Here is an 18,539-nt window from a genome sequence, read left to right as displayed (position 1 = left end):
GTTATTATTATTATTATTTTTCTATGCCGCCCCTTGCCGAAGCCTCGGGGTGGCTTACAACAATAATGCGGGCCTGCGGGCCTGCAACTGAGGCAGGCCTGTAGCAAGGGTTGAACGAACCCCCTCCACATTTTCTCACTGTCCCCATTTTTCCGCAAGCAAATAATTGGTTAAAAACGCTTTGCAGCTTTGTCTTTAAAAGGCCTGCAACCCAGAAGAACTGCCCCCCTCACCACCAATATTCAGGCTGGCTCTGGGCCTCTGCTGGGGTCTGAACAAAGAAAGGCAGGCATCAAGGACAAGAGTGCTTTGGCCTTACTTCAAGTGCACGCGTTTATTGTAGCTTGTGAACACTGAAAAATGTCAGTGACCTGCAGGCAGCCCTGCGCTGGAGCTGGATGGGGTGGCGCTCTCAGGGACAGCTTGAGCCCATGGACCTGCCCTGCTGCCTGAGAAAAATGGGAAGCTTTTTACTGGGGAACCAAATCAACCTCAGCCAACCCCCCGACCCGCAATATCACAAATGGACTGCATTGCAGGACTGCTGTAAGCCCTCACTCCACAAAGCCCACAAGCCAGCACAGCAGGGTTGTTCTGTACTATTGCTGATAATCGGGTAAGACTGCAAGTTTGTACTCTCACTGCTTCAGGCCAGCTTGAATGGGCGGGGAGGGGGGGGGAGGCACTCTGGAGGATTATGGGAAACCGTTCAGAGCCTGGCTTGCTGGATTTAATGGGAAGGGCACAGCTGGGCTGCCCTCCCCCAGCCCTCCCCTCCCCCACCTCCAACCTGCCAAATAAAAAAGGAACTCTAGTTGCTCAGGAATCTGCACTGGCCATTTTTAGATGCTTGTGCTAAATAAGAACTGAGTGAGAAAGCACAGGAGCTCTTTTAGTTGCTTCCATCTTAGGGTGGCAGGATGGTGGGGACGGATGGACACACTGGTGCCTGGCTGCAGCATCATTCACATCTCCGTTGTCTTCTGTCAGCGGCTGTCACTTCCATGCTGGGGGAATTTTAAAATAGCTTCTCTGTATAAACTGACTAAGAAGTGACTTACCCAGCCAGTGAGAAAGCTCTTCGGCTGATTTTATCTCTATGCATCCTTTTCTCCATTTCTAGCTACCCCACCCCATCTCCACTCTTCACCTGGTTTTCAGTTTGCTCCCCTTGGGCTCTCAGCTCTCCGTGGCACTGAGCTCTTAAGGCAATATTTGAGGATTCCCCCTTCCTTGCAAAATTTCTCCTAAAGAAACTGCCGCAAATGACATTTTCCCCATACATTAAAGAATGAAAATACAAGAGGATGTCACAAATTTGCATGTGTGCACTTCCATACATAATTTCGGGGAATTGGAAAAAAAATTCTGAGAATTCCATTCCTGCTTGTGTTCACATTTAGAGCTGTGAATAAGGCATGTTTTGTAAACAGGAAAAAAAAATATTATACATCCCTATTTTGTACTGAGATTTTTCTATTTCAAATATTTTTAGAACTGTGCAGTTAGATGAAGGTTATTCTTATTCTTATTCGGCTTGCTGTAGAGAAAGGGAAGGCGTTTTACTGGCCTGGCGTCTTCACTCTGATGTTGACTTCGCATAGGAGCGTAACCCCCTGCCCCGCTGGGTGCTTCCAGATGGAAGGGCTAGCGTGCAATCACCTGCCTTATTCACAGAACTGTATGGTGTAACCTTCCCAGACTTTCTACTGTCTTTTTTTCCTGCTAACAGAAAACCTGTGAAGGATGGAAAAGCTACACAATGTCTTTTGATTGCACTGCGCTTTATCCTTTTCCTTGCTGATTTCATCTGTTCATTGCTTAAATTTGTGGTGGACTGTAAGCCTGTTTGTGCAGAGTTCCTCTTTTCCCTTTTCTGGGATATATAGTAAATTGCACTTTCAGCTTCTGGTAGAAACTGCTGAATACCCCTCCTAATCTTATTTAAATATCAATATTTCCCCATTTCCTTAAAAACCATGTAGGGGACATGCTGACCAGGTTCATGGAGGAGATACATCCTCTGTCAGCTTAGGATGAGTAAATGTTTAACAGGAATAAACCATGTTTGAGATTCATGCTCTCGAATTCATTATGCTAAGAAAAATGCATTTTAAAAGATGCATTCAAATCACTCCACAAATTTCTGACATGAAGCAGCACTGAATCCCAAAGCCCTACCAGCAGGACAGAATGTACTCCCAGCTCTGGCCTCAATCCAGTCTACACTTCCGCCATCCCTTTTAGTTAGCGTTACTCTACCAAAGGCAAAATATAATTGATAACTTGCACAGCCTTCCATGCACAGAAACCGGTCCCACGGAAGACATTGCTTCATCTACGATGGCCTGTTTTCATGATTACCTTATGCTTGTGTGAAAAGGTTAAGCCAGCTCAGCCTTCTAGTATGTTGGCCTGCAACTCCCATCATGGCTGGGGATGGATGGAAACTATGGTCCAACATATCTGGAAGGCTCTGATGGAAGAAGGATGAGCGACTGCATACTCACATGCTTGTATAAAGAAATGTTGATTTTGCTGTGGGAATTAATTCCAGTGTCTCACTCTTAAACATGCACACACAACTATACTCAAAAATATTTTCTTTCCCTGTCTCTGCAGTGAGGATATAAGTGACAGATTCCCTGATTGCATTGACTCCTTTCTTGAAGTACTCAGAAGGAAAAGGTGGAGAGAATAAGCTATTTTAAGAGTGGGCTATTTATATTAATTAAAGTATAAAGAAGGGACAAGTAGGACTAAACATAATGGTGACAACTGGCTAAACAAGTTGTAAAGCCCTCCCCGTTGCCACATGTTCATTATTGATACAGAACTGAGCCTGTTTCTCATAATCGCTTTCAAAAGGGAGTTAAACCTTCCAAGTGAACATCAATGCCTTAAATGTGACACTGCCACTCTTGTTAACTTACAGTCACCATTTCTATTAAAATGCTGTACAGCCAGAATGGTCAATAAAGGCAGCAGATGAAAGCAGAGCATTAATCCAGTCTTTCCAGTCTGCCTTACAAGCAGATTTAAAACCTGAGTGGACACGTCTGGGCTCTTGGATGTAACCTTAAGTTCAGGTGCAGTCCTCACATTAAGGATTATATCAAGTTGTGGCCTGTGCTTACTCAAACATCCAACAATCCTTTGCAATGGTGAGTTTCCCTATTCTGGACATTGTTTTTACCTTATTGCTCTCAAGTATGGGCAACTGAAGATGAATGTTTGCTTTTTGCTAATGACATCAACAGGGCTTTTACAGGCAAGGCTGCCATGAATTCTAATGAAAGAAGTCTCATATGACAATTGGAAAACAGGTGCACAAACTATGCTTGATTGGAATATTGGAAAAGACTTTTGCTGTTTTTTATTGGTTGACCCATAAAGGTTTGTGCAAATTTATCTGTGCTTCAATTTTACTGTCTCTACCTTAATGACAGTAATGTCTCATTAAGACATGTCTCCATTTTCACATATTGATCTCTCTTCTGATAGTGCCTCCACCCCAGTGAAAGTATAAAAATATAATGTCCTAAGTAAGTTTTAAGTAACTTTTAAGCAACCGGGTCATGACAAAACAACAGATCACACTATATGAAGAATGTTAAGCACTGGTAGGAAAGTAATCACAAATCACTGTTATGAAGCCACCATGAAAAAAAGAAACATGAAAATTTAATCAGAACCAATTCTCAGTGGTGGCAAGTAACTACTCCCCTAAGAATCAGCTAGAATCTGCCTGGAGAATAGAGCAGTGGAACTCAAAAGCTTGCATGATGTTTTCTTTACAGAGAGGTTGGTCCATTAGTCAATCCCACAATCCAGCTAATGTTAGTCATAACCAAGTCCCATTACAGCAGATGGAATATGTTAAGTCACAGTTAACTTAAAGCTTGCTTTCAATTGGAATTTTGTAGGGTCTGTGCCACATCTATATGCTTTAAATCCTTCCTTGAATAGGTTCACAGAGCAGCAGCTCCCTCTACCAAGCTTCCCTTCCTGATGAAAGATTATATTTTACAGGTATACAGTTTCAAATATTTGTAATTGAAAGGCAGTACCTAATGGACTGTGACTAGCAAGTTCATTACCTTGTTAATAAGACAGTAGAGCAAACAGCGCCACCTAAAGGCAATAAAGTTCCTTTGCAATATCTTCCAAAAAGTCTACAATTCTAAATGATGTTTGCTTTTCCATGTGTACAAACTCGCTGTTATTTGAACTGCCTGGCTTTCCAAATTCAGAATATAGCCTCATGACTGGTTTCTGCACAGATATTGTCATTCCACAGTGCAAAAAAATCCCAGCTGGTGTGTGTCTTAGAACGAAGCCCATTCCTTTCCACTTTGAGTTTCCAGAGTATTTGAGTTCTAGCACCTGGTACCATGTCACCACCATGCCAGTTTAGCTTGCTTTCTCCACTGACAGTTGCCACAAGAGATTTTGCCTTCCTGATTACATAAAGAGGATGTGTTACACACTGATGAGACTGGATAATCCACCTACTGAGCCAATGCCCAGGCCTGGCTTGCTACAAAAAGCAGCAGTGTTGATTCTAAGCTGATTCCAAGTTGATTCCATGTCACTTCCTTTGAATCAGGCCTCAAGAGTGGTTCCACAATGATGGCTCCCACACATTTTCTGTAGAAAACTGACTCACACCATTTTTCAAATATGCCTGTGGGTGGTATATTCATTTTCCCCAAGCAAGCAAGAAAGTGAGATGTAAAGTAATCCTTTAAGTGGAAGTAGAATGGAGAGTGTAATAAAGATGAAGGCACGACCAGGGACCACCATAGTGCAGGAGAGAGGAAAACAGGGTGAAGTGAGTCTGAATTACCCGTAATGAAAACGACAGTACTGCCACTTCAGCCTTTTGCACACTCATCTGACAGCCCCACTGGAATGAAGGAGGCTTTCTTCTGAGTAGGCCTGGAGAGGGTTCTGCTGAAGGTGTAGACATATGGTGGAAAACCCATTCATTGCCTTGCCCGCTGCAACTCTGCACCCTTCTGTGAGGTGGATTGCAATCACTTTTGAGCAAACTCTTGTGAAATAGAAAGCAAAGCAACAGGAGATGGGTTAAAGTTTTGGACCAATTTGGAACAGTGTATTAAAAGGATGCTGGGCAACCAGGAAGGGCAGGCCATTGCCGCAAGCCTTACTTGTCAGAGCATGAAGAAAGATCTAGCTGCCTCTGCTGAAGACAGAATTATAGGTACGTAGATGGGCTACAGTCTCATCAAGCCAAATACTACTTATGTTCTTACACTCGAGGCACACATCTGCTGATTTAATGTATGCCTAATTCCTCAGATGACCAGATTCAGGGAGCAGCAAAGGCACTCTTTCAAATGTCAGTGCTGTGAAAGTTTCCTGAAATACTGAGCTAGAGGGACCATTGATCAGACGCAGGATGCCCTTTACGCAAGGCAACCATGGAAAGTTGGACTTTGGAGGTCTCTCTCCTTACACGAGCACTTTGACGAGGCAGCCACACAAAGGGCATGGCTTTCCGCAGAAGAACTTGCCAGTACCATTCATTTTCTGCCATGCCAACAACAGCAATGAAAGAAAACATCTTGGGATGAGGAAAAAGGGCACGGAAATGACAAGACTTTTTCTGAACTTCTTTACAATTTGTTCTTCATTCTCACAACATAGTCAGACAAACAAAGCAAGAGTTTTTACACTGTCTATTAAAACCAAGCAACTGGAATACATACACAGTAAGTCATGTGTATAAAAGGTGAAAGCATATGCAGAGAGCGATTTGTAGAGAACGCACATACATTGTATGTGATATGGCAGAGAAGCCAGCAGTGGGTGCTGCTGTTCCGTGAGACAAAGATTCGCCTTACAATATACTTGTCAAACAATTTGGCACAGTTTTTAAAAAGGAATAGACTTTTGGGGCAAATTTCAAGCTTCTATCTACTTAGAAGGACAGAATCCAAAGGATCATTTATTTTTACAACCCAGCCTTGCGTCTTCTGAACATTTAATAAGCCAAAACCAACACACTTGACACTTTCTGAGTGTCACAAACTGTTGTCTTGGGGTTGCCATAATAGAATGTAGCTGTCCTGTCATGGTGTATATTTCAGAAGGATGATGCTGTACTCTTCATAACAGTGGCATGATTCCTATTAGATTTCACAATCTATCTTTAAGCCAGCCTTTTCCAACTTGCTTCTCTCCACATATTTCAGACTACAGTTCCTCTCTTCTTTACCCAGCAGCCATGCTGATCAAGGCTGCTCAAAACTATCACTATGGACTATTGATGACTCTGTCACAAAATCCACTTACAGGTGAGTTTTGACAAAAATGCCACCAAATACACCAGTCCTAGGCGATTATCAATCTGTTCCAGACTACCTGTGCATACATGCAATTACTACTCAGCTCTTAATTGTACAAGAGCTCTGTGTGGCTGAATGTTCCTCAGAAAGCTGCAAAGTATAGGTGGAAATGCAGGGACACTTTGGCTTGAAGCAACCAATCGGCAGGAATTATAACTCCCTTCCATCACTAACAGGTGGAGACATAAGGAGGCCAGTATCTGCGGTGCTGCAGTCAGGGGACATGACAGCTACGCTGCAGACCAAGGCGACTGTGTCTCTTTGGACTCTCTGTGCCAAGCTGCTACCCTCTAAAGCCACTGAAAAAATGTTCAGGAAAAATAGCACTTCCTTTAGAGTCAAACAGTGATCCTGCTCCCATTGCAACTGTGTTCAAATATTTCCACACACAGCAGCCCATGACTGAAACAGGGACTTGCAATGCCACACTGTTCGTCAGAAGGATTAATATAGATTTACATGTCCACACTGCAAGCATAGGAACCCAAGTAGGGTGGCAACCAATCTTCTCCAGAAAGAATGCAAGCAAAAGGGCAGGACCCACTGCTAAATACAAAGACTCTGGCAGCATAAACAAAAGAGCTGCTGGTGGCCACCTCTTTTTTTTTTTTGTTTTTTTTTTTGTTTTTAAGCCCGTTCCAATTTGCTCTGCTCCCTCTTTGGCAGGCCAGCCCTTGCATCTTCACACACACCTTCTCTGCTGCCCAAATGCTGGAGACAGAGGCATGCAATTATGGGAAGATGCCCGTAACATTCATTTAGGGTACTTTTATCAACAATCCACATGTGCAGGTTGCAGCTCTCAGCTAGTCCCTCCAGGATGAAAGGAAGCATAGGGGGGATCGCCTACCGCCATGCTAAAGTATTAACACCGGCTCTCACCAGCACAACAGAATGCTCTGAAAGCACTCATCACTATTCTATGGCTGCAGCTAAACAGGCCTGGACCTGAATTCCCACTGGCAGATACATCTCCACATTCATACAGAAGCTGTTCCAAGCCTACCCAATGCTTTGCAAACAGGAAGCTGGAGCGAGGCCTCCCTCGGTTAAAGTCCATCCACTGCACTGAGGTGAGGAGTGTGTGGTCCAACTATACCTGGAGGGTGACAGCTTCCATCACTGCTGATCACTGGCCATGTCAGCAATGGCTGAGTGGGGTTGTGGTCCACAGGTTCCTTATGCAGCACCGAATTGGCGCTCCATTTGTCCATACCAGAAAGGTTATTGGTCACATTTATACAGGTGGATTATGCCCAAAGCTCTATCTCATGTGACACAGTGGATCAGAGTGTCAGACATGGACCCAAGAGATCTGGGTTCTGGTCTCCACTAGCCATGCAGCTTCCTGAGGGGGTGGTGGAGCAGTCCTGGGCTCTCACAGGGTTGTTGCTGTGAGGGTAACATGGAGAGAAGGAGAGCCACCTTGGTTTCCTTGCAAGAGGAACAAAGGCAGGGTATAAATGCAATGTAATCATAATCATAATAATATCCACAGTCACTTCACATCATACTATTCTCTCTCACACACAACTTTTAATGATTTTGCATTAGGGAACAGTAGTTACTCACATGGGTGCCAGCCTGGATCAAATTCCAGCAAGTATTCAGGCGTGTTTTGTACAATTATGTTGCAAAGACTTTCTTTGCTCTGCATGTCTGGGTTCATGAGTGAACACGTACTCTCATTTACAAGAAATATTTGTATGAATATGTGTGTGCAGTCAGCACCACTGGCCTTTGCGTAATGAGACTGATTGGGAAAAGATCTCAATTTTAGGTTTGAATTTGGACTGGTTGTAAAAATCAGTGCATTCCTGGATTCTAAAATCCACTATGCCCCTTTAATTTCTGCTACTTTAGAAGAAATCCTAGGCAAGGACCAAATTATCACACTAAGCCCAGCTCAAGACCACTGTACAATTTACATTTATATACAGTATATTAAACATTTTCTTCAAGTCCAAGCAACCCTCAAAATTTAAATCATCAGTAGCTGTCCAGTTTTCTTTCCAAAATGTAATGTTCTCCTTTTTCCTTTTCTTCTGCAAGGTAGAAAATAACAGCACTATAAGTAGACCAACTTCCATCCCTCTTCCATTTGTTTTTAAAAGTGCAAATGTTGTGGCTGCCATTTCTGCTACACTGGATGTTGCCAGTCCCACATGAGCGTTTTCAGACAGCAGTGTGTCCTGTCCCTTCTTCCTTCAATCCTTCTGTGCCATGCCATCCCATCCGCTCCTAGACAAGACGTCCTACTAACATAGTGGAGTGATAGAGAGCAGAACATGCGGAATTTGAGGGAGAGGAGAAACAAAAAGTGACAACTCTAATTAAAATCATATTGTAGGTAATTAATAGGTTTCAAGACAGGTTCCCATAAAAATAACTAATGGTTCCTGGGAGGGCAATATTTTCGTAACAGCCAGCAAGCCTGACAAAAGGGTGGGGTGAGGGGCTAGGACAGTTATGCGATAATCTCAATAATCTACCTTGGCTACAGATCCACACACAGACAGCTTGCTTCTGCACAGCCTTTCCCAGTACTTTGTATTTCTAGTCTGCATTTTTAAGATCAATATGAAATGCCCAGACCAGAAGCTTTGGGATTTCTAAAAAGAGATGCTGTTAGGAATCCCTACAAGTCATTCCTTGGGGCTGGCATACCTTCCTCTTAATCTGAGGTATATAGGGAACAGATGGCAAGTATGAAGAGCTGAAGCCTCAGACTGAAATCAGATCCTGAAGCATTATGCCCAGTGCCTGAGATCAATACCCGCATGCAGAATCCTGGAGAGAAATGCTGGCTGACCCAAGGAGCAGTCATTGCTCCCTCCCCAGGTCAGGAGGCAAATGCGATTGCATATACCAAATAGCAGTTGAGGTCTCCAGGCATCTGCAACAAACAGGGCTACCATTTCCCCATCTCTGAACAAACCAGGAGCTTGGAAGAGCTCATCCAGCCTTGCTGCTGGATGACAGCTGGAAGCATCTTTTATCAGCCACACCTAGGCTGGAAAGCCTTGCTCCTTCTGAAGAGAGGAGCAGCCTCCCTGCACTGAGCCAAGAGACTTTGATGCATCGAGGATCAGCTCCTGTGGTGCCTGCTGGGAATGGAAGGGGCAGTTATTCTTGGCACACACTCCAAGGTTAGGCAGCTGACAAGGGGCTCCAGGAGCCAGAATTCTCAGATGCTGAACGGAAGAAGCAAGGGGCATATCTCAAAGGAACGCTCCCCGGTGTCCAGGCTATGGACACTGTGCATAGTCAGTATTTACAACTGCATGGAGTGGGAGTGAGAAGAACTCCTGCAGCCGGCTGAGCCTGGCACGACTCTTGATCCCATGGCATGACTGACTAAAAGGGAGGTGGGCAGTGGTGAGGCTTGCCTGCTTCCAAAAGGGCCAACCCACAAGCATTCACTGTTGGTTGTGCTTATGGAAAGTGCACTGGAGAATAAAGTGCTTTTGCTTTATTTTGCTGAATTGTCTGCTGTTTTGGAAGTGCAAAGGGGGAACAGAGCTTGTGACGATGCCCTCTGCATTAGACTGACCTTGAAACAGGCTCCAAAACTGCAGCTAGTGAATAAATCTGCTTGTCCCTTGATGAATGGGAACATACTTTCAAATGAAAATATATCTGGCCATATGGTGTGCATTGCAATTTGCAGCAACTGCACTGGCCAGCAGTTTGCTTCTAGTTTGGATTCAGAGGGCTGGAGGTTGCGCTTCAACCCTTCACCAGCCTGAGTCTGCTCACACACCCCAAACAAGGCTCGCCTCTTCGACCTGCGCCTGCTCTTCACCACTGCAGGCCGCTTGTTCATCTGGCCTGGACAGCGGAGGTCATGGGGAAGAGGAGCAGAACAGGCCACTGCATTTGCTCTTTGGCTCGCTGCACGTCAAGCAAGCAAATGGTGGCAGTGATGCAGGAGGTGACAGCAGGCAACAGGAGCCGGTGGCAGCGGCAGCGGGCGGAGAAAGGAAGTGGGTCTGCTGGGGGTGTCTTGCCCGAGGACACTCAAGCCCCTGCTCGCCACCATGCTGGCTGCCACAACGCCGGTCCCCAGGTCAGCGGCAGCCTCTGGAATGCCCTCCCAGACAAAGTGCAGACGGCTTCTTTCTCATCGTTTCCAGAAAGGATGTAGGTCTTTTTAATTCTGCAGGGACTTGGATTCTTGAGATTTTCTGATTTTATTTTCTGCCTGTCTGGGGCCATTTTTATTATGATTTTTGCTGATTTGTGAAAGTTATTGGATTTTTTTGTGATCTTTTCCCCCTTTGCAAGTAACGTGGGCTGTGAAAAGGCAGCATGCAGTTGCTTTAAATAAAATGCAGGAAATAAATAATGGCAGAGATACCCGCATGATGAATTTGGGTTGCCTTATACAAGCCATCTTTCTCGCCCAGTAAGTCCCTAGTCACATCCCTAGGACTAACATTTTTCCTACATAGAGGGCCGTGTGATGGATAGCTGTGGATCTAAAACTCAAAGGAGCCAGGCTGCTTTGGCCCACATTCAGTCCACATTAAGCAGCATGGTCTGTTGCACCACACTTATGCATTCCATTTTATCACCTGGCCTTCCACCTGCTTGTTCGGAGGTGGAGTTTATCAGGAGCTCCTGTCCTGGTGGTGCCTCGGGTAGCAGAGCATTGATCCACGGTGACAGTTCAGAAAAGGATCTCCAGCATCACAGCACCACTCTCTGGAGCTCACCCACAGTACAAAACACTGTACTATATTTGGTGCCTATGGAAACCTTAGTGGTTCCTGCAAGCGTTCCCAGAAGAGTCTTCTTGTTTTCCTGAGTTTTACAAAGTATTTTACTATTTATGCATTACTGTTGTGTAGTGCTTAGACGTGCCTTTTTAATGTGATTCATAAATAAGAGAAAAATAGTTTTGGGACTTCACTGAACTTATGTGATTTGTTATAATATTGTAACTTATGTGCACAATATTATGGCAAGTTACAGACGTATTAATACTATCCTATAACCTGAATATTTAAATAGAGCACACCATTATTCGGAAAAGTGTTTTACCAAATCAAGTGTAGTTTGAGGGAGAATGGAAATGGGAGTTATCTTCTTTCCAAACCTCCTTGAGCTAATTCAAGGAGACCCAACTTCCCAAGCGGTCATGCTAGGTTAGCTGTCTGAAGTGTTTTAAAGTGAAATCAACTTGTGTTGTCTGAAATACCTGACCAAGAAAGATCCGGGGACTGTGGAGAGTAGGAAAAAGAATTACAGAAGCTACTTACTGAAAGGATTAACACCTTGTCTTTTTCCATGAGGGAAATGGCCAATGCTGCCTGAAAAATACAAAGAACATCCTTTGTCCAGTTAATTCCAAGAATTATGAGTGCTGAGAAGGCAGTAGCACTGGCCTGCCAGTGACAATAACTGAAATCCTGCAAGCAGGTCATGAAGCAGAAGGTGGAAGTTTATGTCCCTCTGGGCCAAGGCATTTTGGCCAATCAAAAAAAGCTGGGCTGTGTTTTCAATAAATACGCTCATTAATATGATGGATTTAAGTACAAACAGATACTCAAGCCAATGCGTCACGTGTAACATTGGGTATATTTTTTGATAACCCACAACTAGAGAATGATTCATGATTCAAAGAATTTCAGAAAGGTAACCATCTCCCAGAGGAATCACAGGTGGCCTGTTGGCTGGACATCTAAATGAATTTGGTGTACATCTCCCCACAGGAGTGGTCAAGAGCCTTTTCCAAGTCAGTGGTAATACATCAGTGTCCACTGAAAGAAAAACTGGACAACTCTGGGCAGCTCCTAAGCAAAAAAATACACTTTCCTGTTAATAAAGGACCTCTATTTTCATTCTGCAACCTGACACCCCCTACACTGACCACACAGAAAAGCCTCCCACCATGCTTTCCTTCTGGTTTCCTTGGCTTTCAAGTGATTGGTTCCAAAGAAGCTTTTAGGGCAGGTTCTTTCAGTTCCAGGTCTGCAAATGTATCTTCTATAAAACAGAGGACCCCATGAAATCTAGGAGATCCGTTATCAGAATTCACAACTTAGTTTAATGCAGATATGTAGAGCTTAGTTGGCAGGTCTCAGGGTGGGGTACGCTTAAGCCTTCTGCCTCGCTTATAAACACCGACCCCCCCCCCCCGCCATGTCATCAATCCAAATCATGTGTGCAGACCAACACAACTGGTGAGGAGGAGGGCAGGATGCACACACATTGCATACACACCTATACTGGATGAAACATCTTTGGATGGGAAGTATACAATAACTCAACAGACAATGGTCCAGAGAACCATTTGAAGTGTGCCATTTACATAATGGAATTTTCCAGCCACTTCTTCCATGTTGCAGAGCATGCAAAAAAAGCTTTTTCTGAAAGTCAAGGGTTGTTCCCCACCCACCTACATGGGTGAAAGTGCTTTTCTGATCCCTGAAAGAAAATGTGAATCAAACCAAACATCCTTTTTCAGACTTGAAGGGAAGTTGAAAGAGAGAGGAGTACTCAGCACTATTCCGACCAGTTTTGCCTTTGGTCTACAGATTCTTCTGTCGCTTCAAAATAATTAATACAATATCTGTGTAGGTGAGACTGAGACATGAAATGTCCGCAAACAGAAGATGGGCAAAATTTTCAATTGTAGTTTTCCTGGCTGTAAGTCCCTTTCAGCCCATGATTGCATCAGTCTGCAATCCATCCCCCTCCCTCCATTAGCACAAATATTTGGACATATTTTTGTTAGTATTCATCTAATATGCCCATCTTTGCTGTGCACACTTCAGGCATTTTCCCCTAGGACAGCCTATCTGTGTGCTTGAAAGGGACATACTTTTCCCTAATGTGCAAATTTTGTTCACTTTTCTTGAGTATTGACAAAATTCCAAGAAGTGTTGATACCACTATACAAGCTCTTACTAGTCTGAGTGCTGGTTTAGGAGGTGTTAATTAAGTCTGTATAAAAATTCAGACCAAACTATCCAGCTGCAGTGAGAACCATAGGAAATGATTTTCAAGCCGTTTTCAGCTCTCAGATATTGTTGCCTGGATTGGCCCGCGCAGTGAGGCCATACTCCCCCCTCCCCTTCGCCAGGGCCAAGAGACAGAAGCCTTCCTTTTGCAAGCAGCGGCTGGTCCCTGCTGAACCAGAAGGCCAGGTCTCCCGGCACTGGCATTGGAAAGCAGATGAGCTGGCTGAGCGTATCGGCAAGGCAACTACTAAAACTACAGCGTACAGAAGGGGGAGGTTCACAAGCGGGTGCACCACATCCTGGATCCTGCTACACTATTTCAACACCCAGGCTGTGCGGCACATGATGAGCAAAGCCTGTAACTGAGCTATGCTCCCCCAAGGACACAAGGGGGCTTCAGAAAAGCCCAACACAAGTGACTTCATTGCAGTCCTTGGCCTGTCATTCCCAAGGAACTGTGAGCACTTGAGAACTGAGGAAACTAGGTTTGCTTTTCCCTAGGTGGTGGAGATCAATAACTATGAGCATCCTTTGCCCTGCAGGTGCCAGGTCATCCAGTCTAAAATAGGGACAACATACAGAATCACCAGAAGTAAGAAACCAAGAATTAGTTCAAGCTTCACTCCGGAAAAGAGCCATAGAGCTGAGATCAAAAAGGCCCCCAAGTCCAAACCACAGTTTGCCACAAGATACAAGAAAATCAGGAAATTAATGGGAAAATAATTGAAGGAATACATGCTATTAAAATGTAATGGTTTCTGTCTCCAAAGAACCACAACTACTAGCCTCCTCATGCATCATTTGACCCTCTGTCCTCTTCCCCACACTCTCAATCAATTGTGAATTTCTCCTGCCACCACACTGCACTCCCATGGATTAACTCATCCATGTCCTGTACCAAGGGTGGGCAGAAGGTAGATCTTCTGATATGTTGAATTTCAACTCTCAGAAGACTGTGCTAATGGTCAAGAATGCTGGGAGCTGAAGTACAGAAATATGCAGTCTCCCTCCTGCTCACCTGTGACCTACACTGCAGGTGCCACAATAAGGGAGAATGGGAGACAAAAGGCAACAAGTGATTCCAGTGACCAAAGCACAACTGGCTGACTTCTAATACAGGCTGAGTAATTCAAGCATCATAAGCATGCTTTCAATTGTGGTTAACAAAAAATGCAACCCACCTCCTTCCTTTCCGACACCTAAGCAACCCTTCAGTTCTTGTAGTGAGATGGACTTGTCTTTGTCAATATCACAGTAGTCGGTGAAGCGCCGTGTACATTTCTTGGGCTTGGCTTTCTTCTTCACGTAGCGCTTAAAGGGCTTCATCTCCCTTTTGTTGATGTCGCTGCTGTTGTTGTTGTCCAGCTGACGGAAGTACCAATGCACCACCCGCTCCTCCAAGGTGTGGCTGGGGTCAGGCTCAGAGAACCTTGAGAGTAAGAAGACTTGCAGGAATGTAACTCTACTTTTGGAGATGTACACAAACCCGCACACCCCAACTCACAAGCCAGGCCCTCAGTAGACTTCAGCTTTGTTCTTTCAGGCCAAGAATGCCAGGCATCTGGTTCCAGAGGGAACTGTACATTAGATTTTGAGGAGGATTACAGGCACTCTTTTCTACCATCATGTGGAAGCGCAGTTCCTGTCTTTGTCTGCTTCTTAGTACCACAGAATGTACATCCAAAGAGCTATGTCACCAATAGAGATATTAGGACATTTTTGGGATAAGGAACAACAAAAAGGTTGGAAGAAGGGGAGAAAAGAACCCTTTAGTCCTGCAGAGCTGCAAGGTGCTGCCAAAGGATGGAGAATGACAGAAAGATGCCTAAATGAGAATTGTTGAATAGGTGGAAATAGACATGATCACATTAGATGCCATTTTTAAAGTATTCCATACAAAGTGCAGTGTAGTAAGACAACAGTCACAATACATGTTGCTATGCCCAAACCATCATAGGTTGTAATATTCATTTCCACATTTTAAAATCTCTAATTGAAAATGAAGAACAAGTCATTGGTTATCAGGGTGGCTGGCTGCACTGGAAAAACCACCCTGTAGGAATCATGGGTAGCAATGCCTGATGGGCTGTCACATCATGCAAGCACAGTTCAGACAATACAACAACCCACACCCAAGAGTTGAATATGGGTTGAGAGTGTGGGTTGTCATTGAATCATAGCTTGTTGTTAAAACATGAATTTTCATGTTACTTGAAGCCAGCCATGCCAACAAACATGGTTTGTTAAGTGTAAACAACCCACAGTTCACAACCCAACTACAAACCATGGGTTCTCATTATAGGTTGTTTGTGGATAACAAACCATGGTTTATCTTGGCCAGGTTCAGACAAAACAATAAACTATGCTTCCAGAAAAAACCATAGGTTCGGCAACAACCCATAGTCCCAAATGTGAGTTATTTTATTGTCTGAACTTGGTAAGGGTATAGACGAGTGGAGTGCTAACAAAGTTTCCTGCTGTTGTTTGCTTCTAGCTGGATGTAGCATACATAACCTTCAATAAGGGAAGGACAGGAAACAAAGGTGTTTGAAGGGCATTTTATAACAGCTGAATGGATCCAAAGTATTGATCAGTGCTGATCTTCTCGGTCCTCCCTAGCATTACCAGTCCTCCAGTTTTAAATTGTGAATCTGCAGTGCACAAAAGAAAGATTCTTTCAGTTTGTATTTTACCTTAACTGTTGAAGAAAAGCAGTATAAAAACTTCTCAAAACGGCTGAAAGTGTGCTATGAGGTAAGATATTTTAGTTTTAACCCACAAGATACCATCTTGAAATTGCCAGTGTGTTTTCACCGCATAGAAATTATCTAGACATGCTCTGAACTCTATCTAGGACTTCATATTATTCAAGATTTGACAACCAATCGCTCTAGAAATAACTAAGAGAATATGGCAGACTTCTGATAACAGAGGGTTCAAGTAACTTACAGATAATAAACATTTTACTTCATAAAATAGTAAAGGACTAATGTAATAAACAACTTGGAATCAAATTGAAATTAGTGCCCTTCATTGTTTGTCTAACACAGCCCTTGGTGAAGCAGGTCTACAACTTACATTTGATTGAGAAGGGCTTGTCTTAGCAATTTTTAAATAGATTATGTAAAATCTACTGCCAGCCTTCTGTAACAGCAGCTTTCACACAGTTGCTTCTCTCCTGGCCAAATCCACCAGGAAAAGAGGAGGACAAAGGAACAGAGAGTCAGGCTCTTACCAGCTTACGATTTCCCTACAGGACACCATCTCTCACTAAATTTGGGCCACATGAAAGATCCTCTGAACTGCAAGTCTTGCAGAAAACTTGCAGTAAATCTGTTCAGAAAGATTAGTTTTCCTTGCAGTCTACCACATGCCACAAATGCAATAAATTAAGGGACAGTAGGAAGTCTAAAGAGCCTACTTTCCTTGACCACATCAGAACAAAACTAGCAGTCCCTTTAATGCCACACACAAAAATAATTCACAGAAAGACTAATACATGTATACACTGGGAAACAGCATTCCCTCTTCCCCTTCCCCTGCCTGCCCCAGGTTAATTGGGCCAACAAAAACATGTTTATGTCATCACTTTGAGAAGACAGGATGTTTCCTCCCTCGTCCATGGACCAGGCCAGGACCATGAAATGGCTGACTTGGGAGCCCTGAATTCCAGGTTCCATCTATGACAATGTCCACATTGTGAAGCCCTACATACAGTATATTATGATCTACCTCAAAGCCACACTTTAGTTGCCCATAAAGGAAAGGGATAAGAGCATTTGTAGTGTGCTGAAAAAGTGGTGATGCGCATCAGATTCCTCTAGAGGAGTGGAGCAGGGGTACAGAACCTCAGGCCAGAGGCCAAATCCAGCCCCACTAGAGTCCTAATCTGACCCCCAAAGGCCCTACCCTGTCTCCACAGCCACAGAACATCTGGCAGTTTTCCAGCTTATGTAGGCTTTTCTCTGTTCTAAAAGGATGCTGTGCTTCCCCTAAGGCTCAGCTGCTGGCAGCAAGCACTTTTAGCTGAAAGATACCGGCATTTCTGGCCTCTCTGTTTTGCCTTTGGCTACACCCACTACTGGACTGCAGCCCCTGAGCCCCTCTCCAGATCAGCATGTCATCTTCAGGGTGGAAGAGTTACAGCACTTCTGAATTAGACTGATCACTGAGCCAAGGGTCCAACTGAAGCTGAGACCTGATCCTTGAAAGGCATGCTTACCACCACCATATATAATGCAAGGCTTGGCATTCCTAGTTTAAGAATGAAGGGGCAGGCAGGGGGTAATGGGTTAATATGGGGATTGTCTCCTTGCATGATTCCTCCAACAACTTATTCCCTACAGCTGACCTGTTATACTGGAGTAAGACCAACTGGGAGAAAAGTCCCAGGTGGAGGTGAGATAAATGGCAAGCTTGGATAAGGTTATTCAACCTTCAACCCCAGAGCTCTTGAAACTGGACTCTCAACCTCAACCCCACTTTAGATGTGATTGAGACAAGTCTGCACTTAAAGTGTGAGGGTTTTCTGCAATGACTTTTTCACAGTTGTGGGCAATTTTAAGATTCTCATGGCTTACTCAGCACTGGGAACAGAGATGCAAAGCAGGTTCAGGGTAAAGTAGCCCTGAATGTCTTTATACGGGTCATACAAATCCTCAAATCCCAGCAAGGAGGCTTTTCAGCCATTATTCCAAGCTTCTTCTTTTAGAATCTAAACCGATAATACATTCATGAAGAAAAAAAAATCACAAGTGGGATTTTTTTGGCTAGGTAGGTTAATTTAGTTACATTTTTGAAGCTGCATTTTAGGCACAGATGTGATGTTTTGATTCTATCTGATCCTTTTTTTGGTTTGAGCACTTGTAAGGTTTCCTTAAATTGAAATGTTTTTCAGTTAATTAATCCAGCATAGCCTAGTCTTCTGAGATAATGAATGCAAAATGCTTTGAACAATGCAAAGTGTAGTGCAAAGTTAAGTAGCAGTATTCTCATCTTCCAGCAATCTGATGAAAATGCTGCCTGGGCAATAATTAATAAAGCCAAACACAGGTAAATGCAACTGCCTACTAATAACCTCCTTGGAAACATGTTGAATTGCAGGTACAATTGCCCAGCAGGGTTTCCAAAGGAGAGGAAGTTGCTGAGTGAACATCTGTGGAAGATGGAGAATACTTGCTAAGGTGTTCTGCAGATT

At 43.9% G+C, this 18,539-nt stretch overlaps 1 protein-coding gene across 4 annotated transcripts in view; it reads right to left on the bottom strand.

Moving 5' to 3' along the window:
- Positions 1–5,690: 5,690 nt before the first annotated feature.
- The window catches only part of SMOC1 (SPARC related modular calcium binding 1), a 96,983-nt gene continuing 84,134 nt past the window's right edge, over positions 5,691–18,539 (bottom strand). For 2 of the 4 annotated variants that reach the window (XM_044436289.1, XM_044436291.1), the window contains exons 11-13: positions 14,524–14,771; positions 11,639–11,689; positions 5,691–8,632 (exon numbers count right to left, since the gene is read on the bottom strand). In XM_044436289.1, the coding sequence (XP_044292224.1) occupies positions 8,616–8,632; positions 11,639–11,689; positions 14,524–14,771 (316 nt within the window). In that variant the 3' untranslated portion in view covers positions 5,691–8,615. Of the gene's footprint in view, positions 8,633–11,638; positions 11,690–14,523; positions 14,772–14,843; positions 15,168–18,539 lie in introns of those variants that run through there. The other 2 variants (XM_044436290.1, XM_044436292.1) reach the window with 2 other exon arrangements.

Source organism: Varanus komodoensis, unplaced genomic scaffold (genome assembly GCF_004798865.1).
Source record: "Varanus komodoensis strain SLA01 unplaced genomic scaffold, ASM479886v1 scaffold3, whole genome shotgun sequence".
NCBI classification, from domain to species: Eukaryota; Metazoa; Chordata; class Lepidosauria; order Squamata; family Varanidae; genus Varanus; species Varanus komodoensis.
Note: the sequence above shows the minus strand (reverse complement) of the source record. Positions and strands in the feature narration are given on the sequence as shown.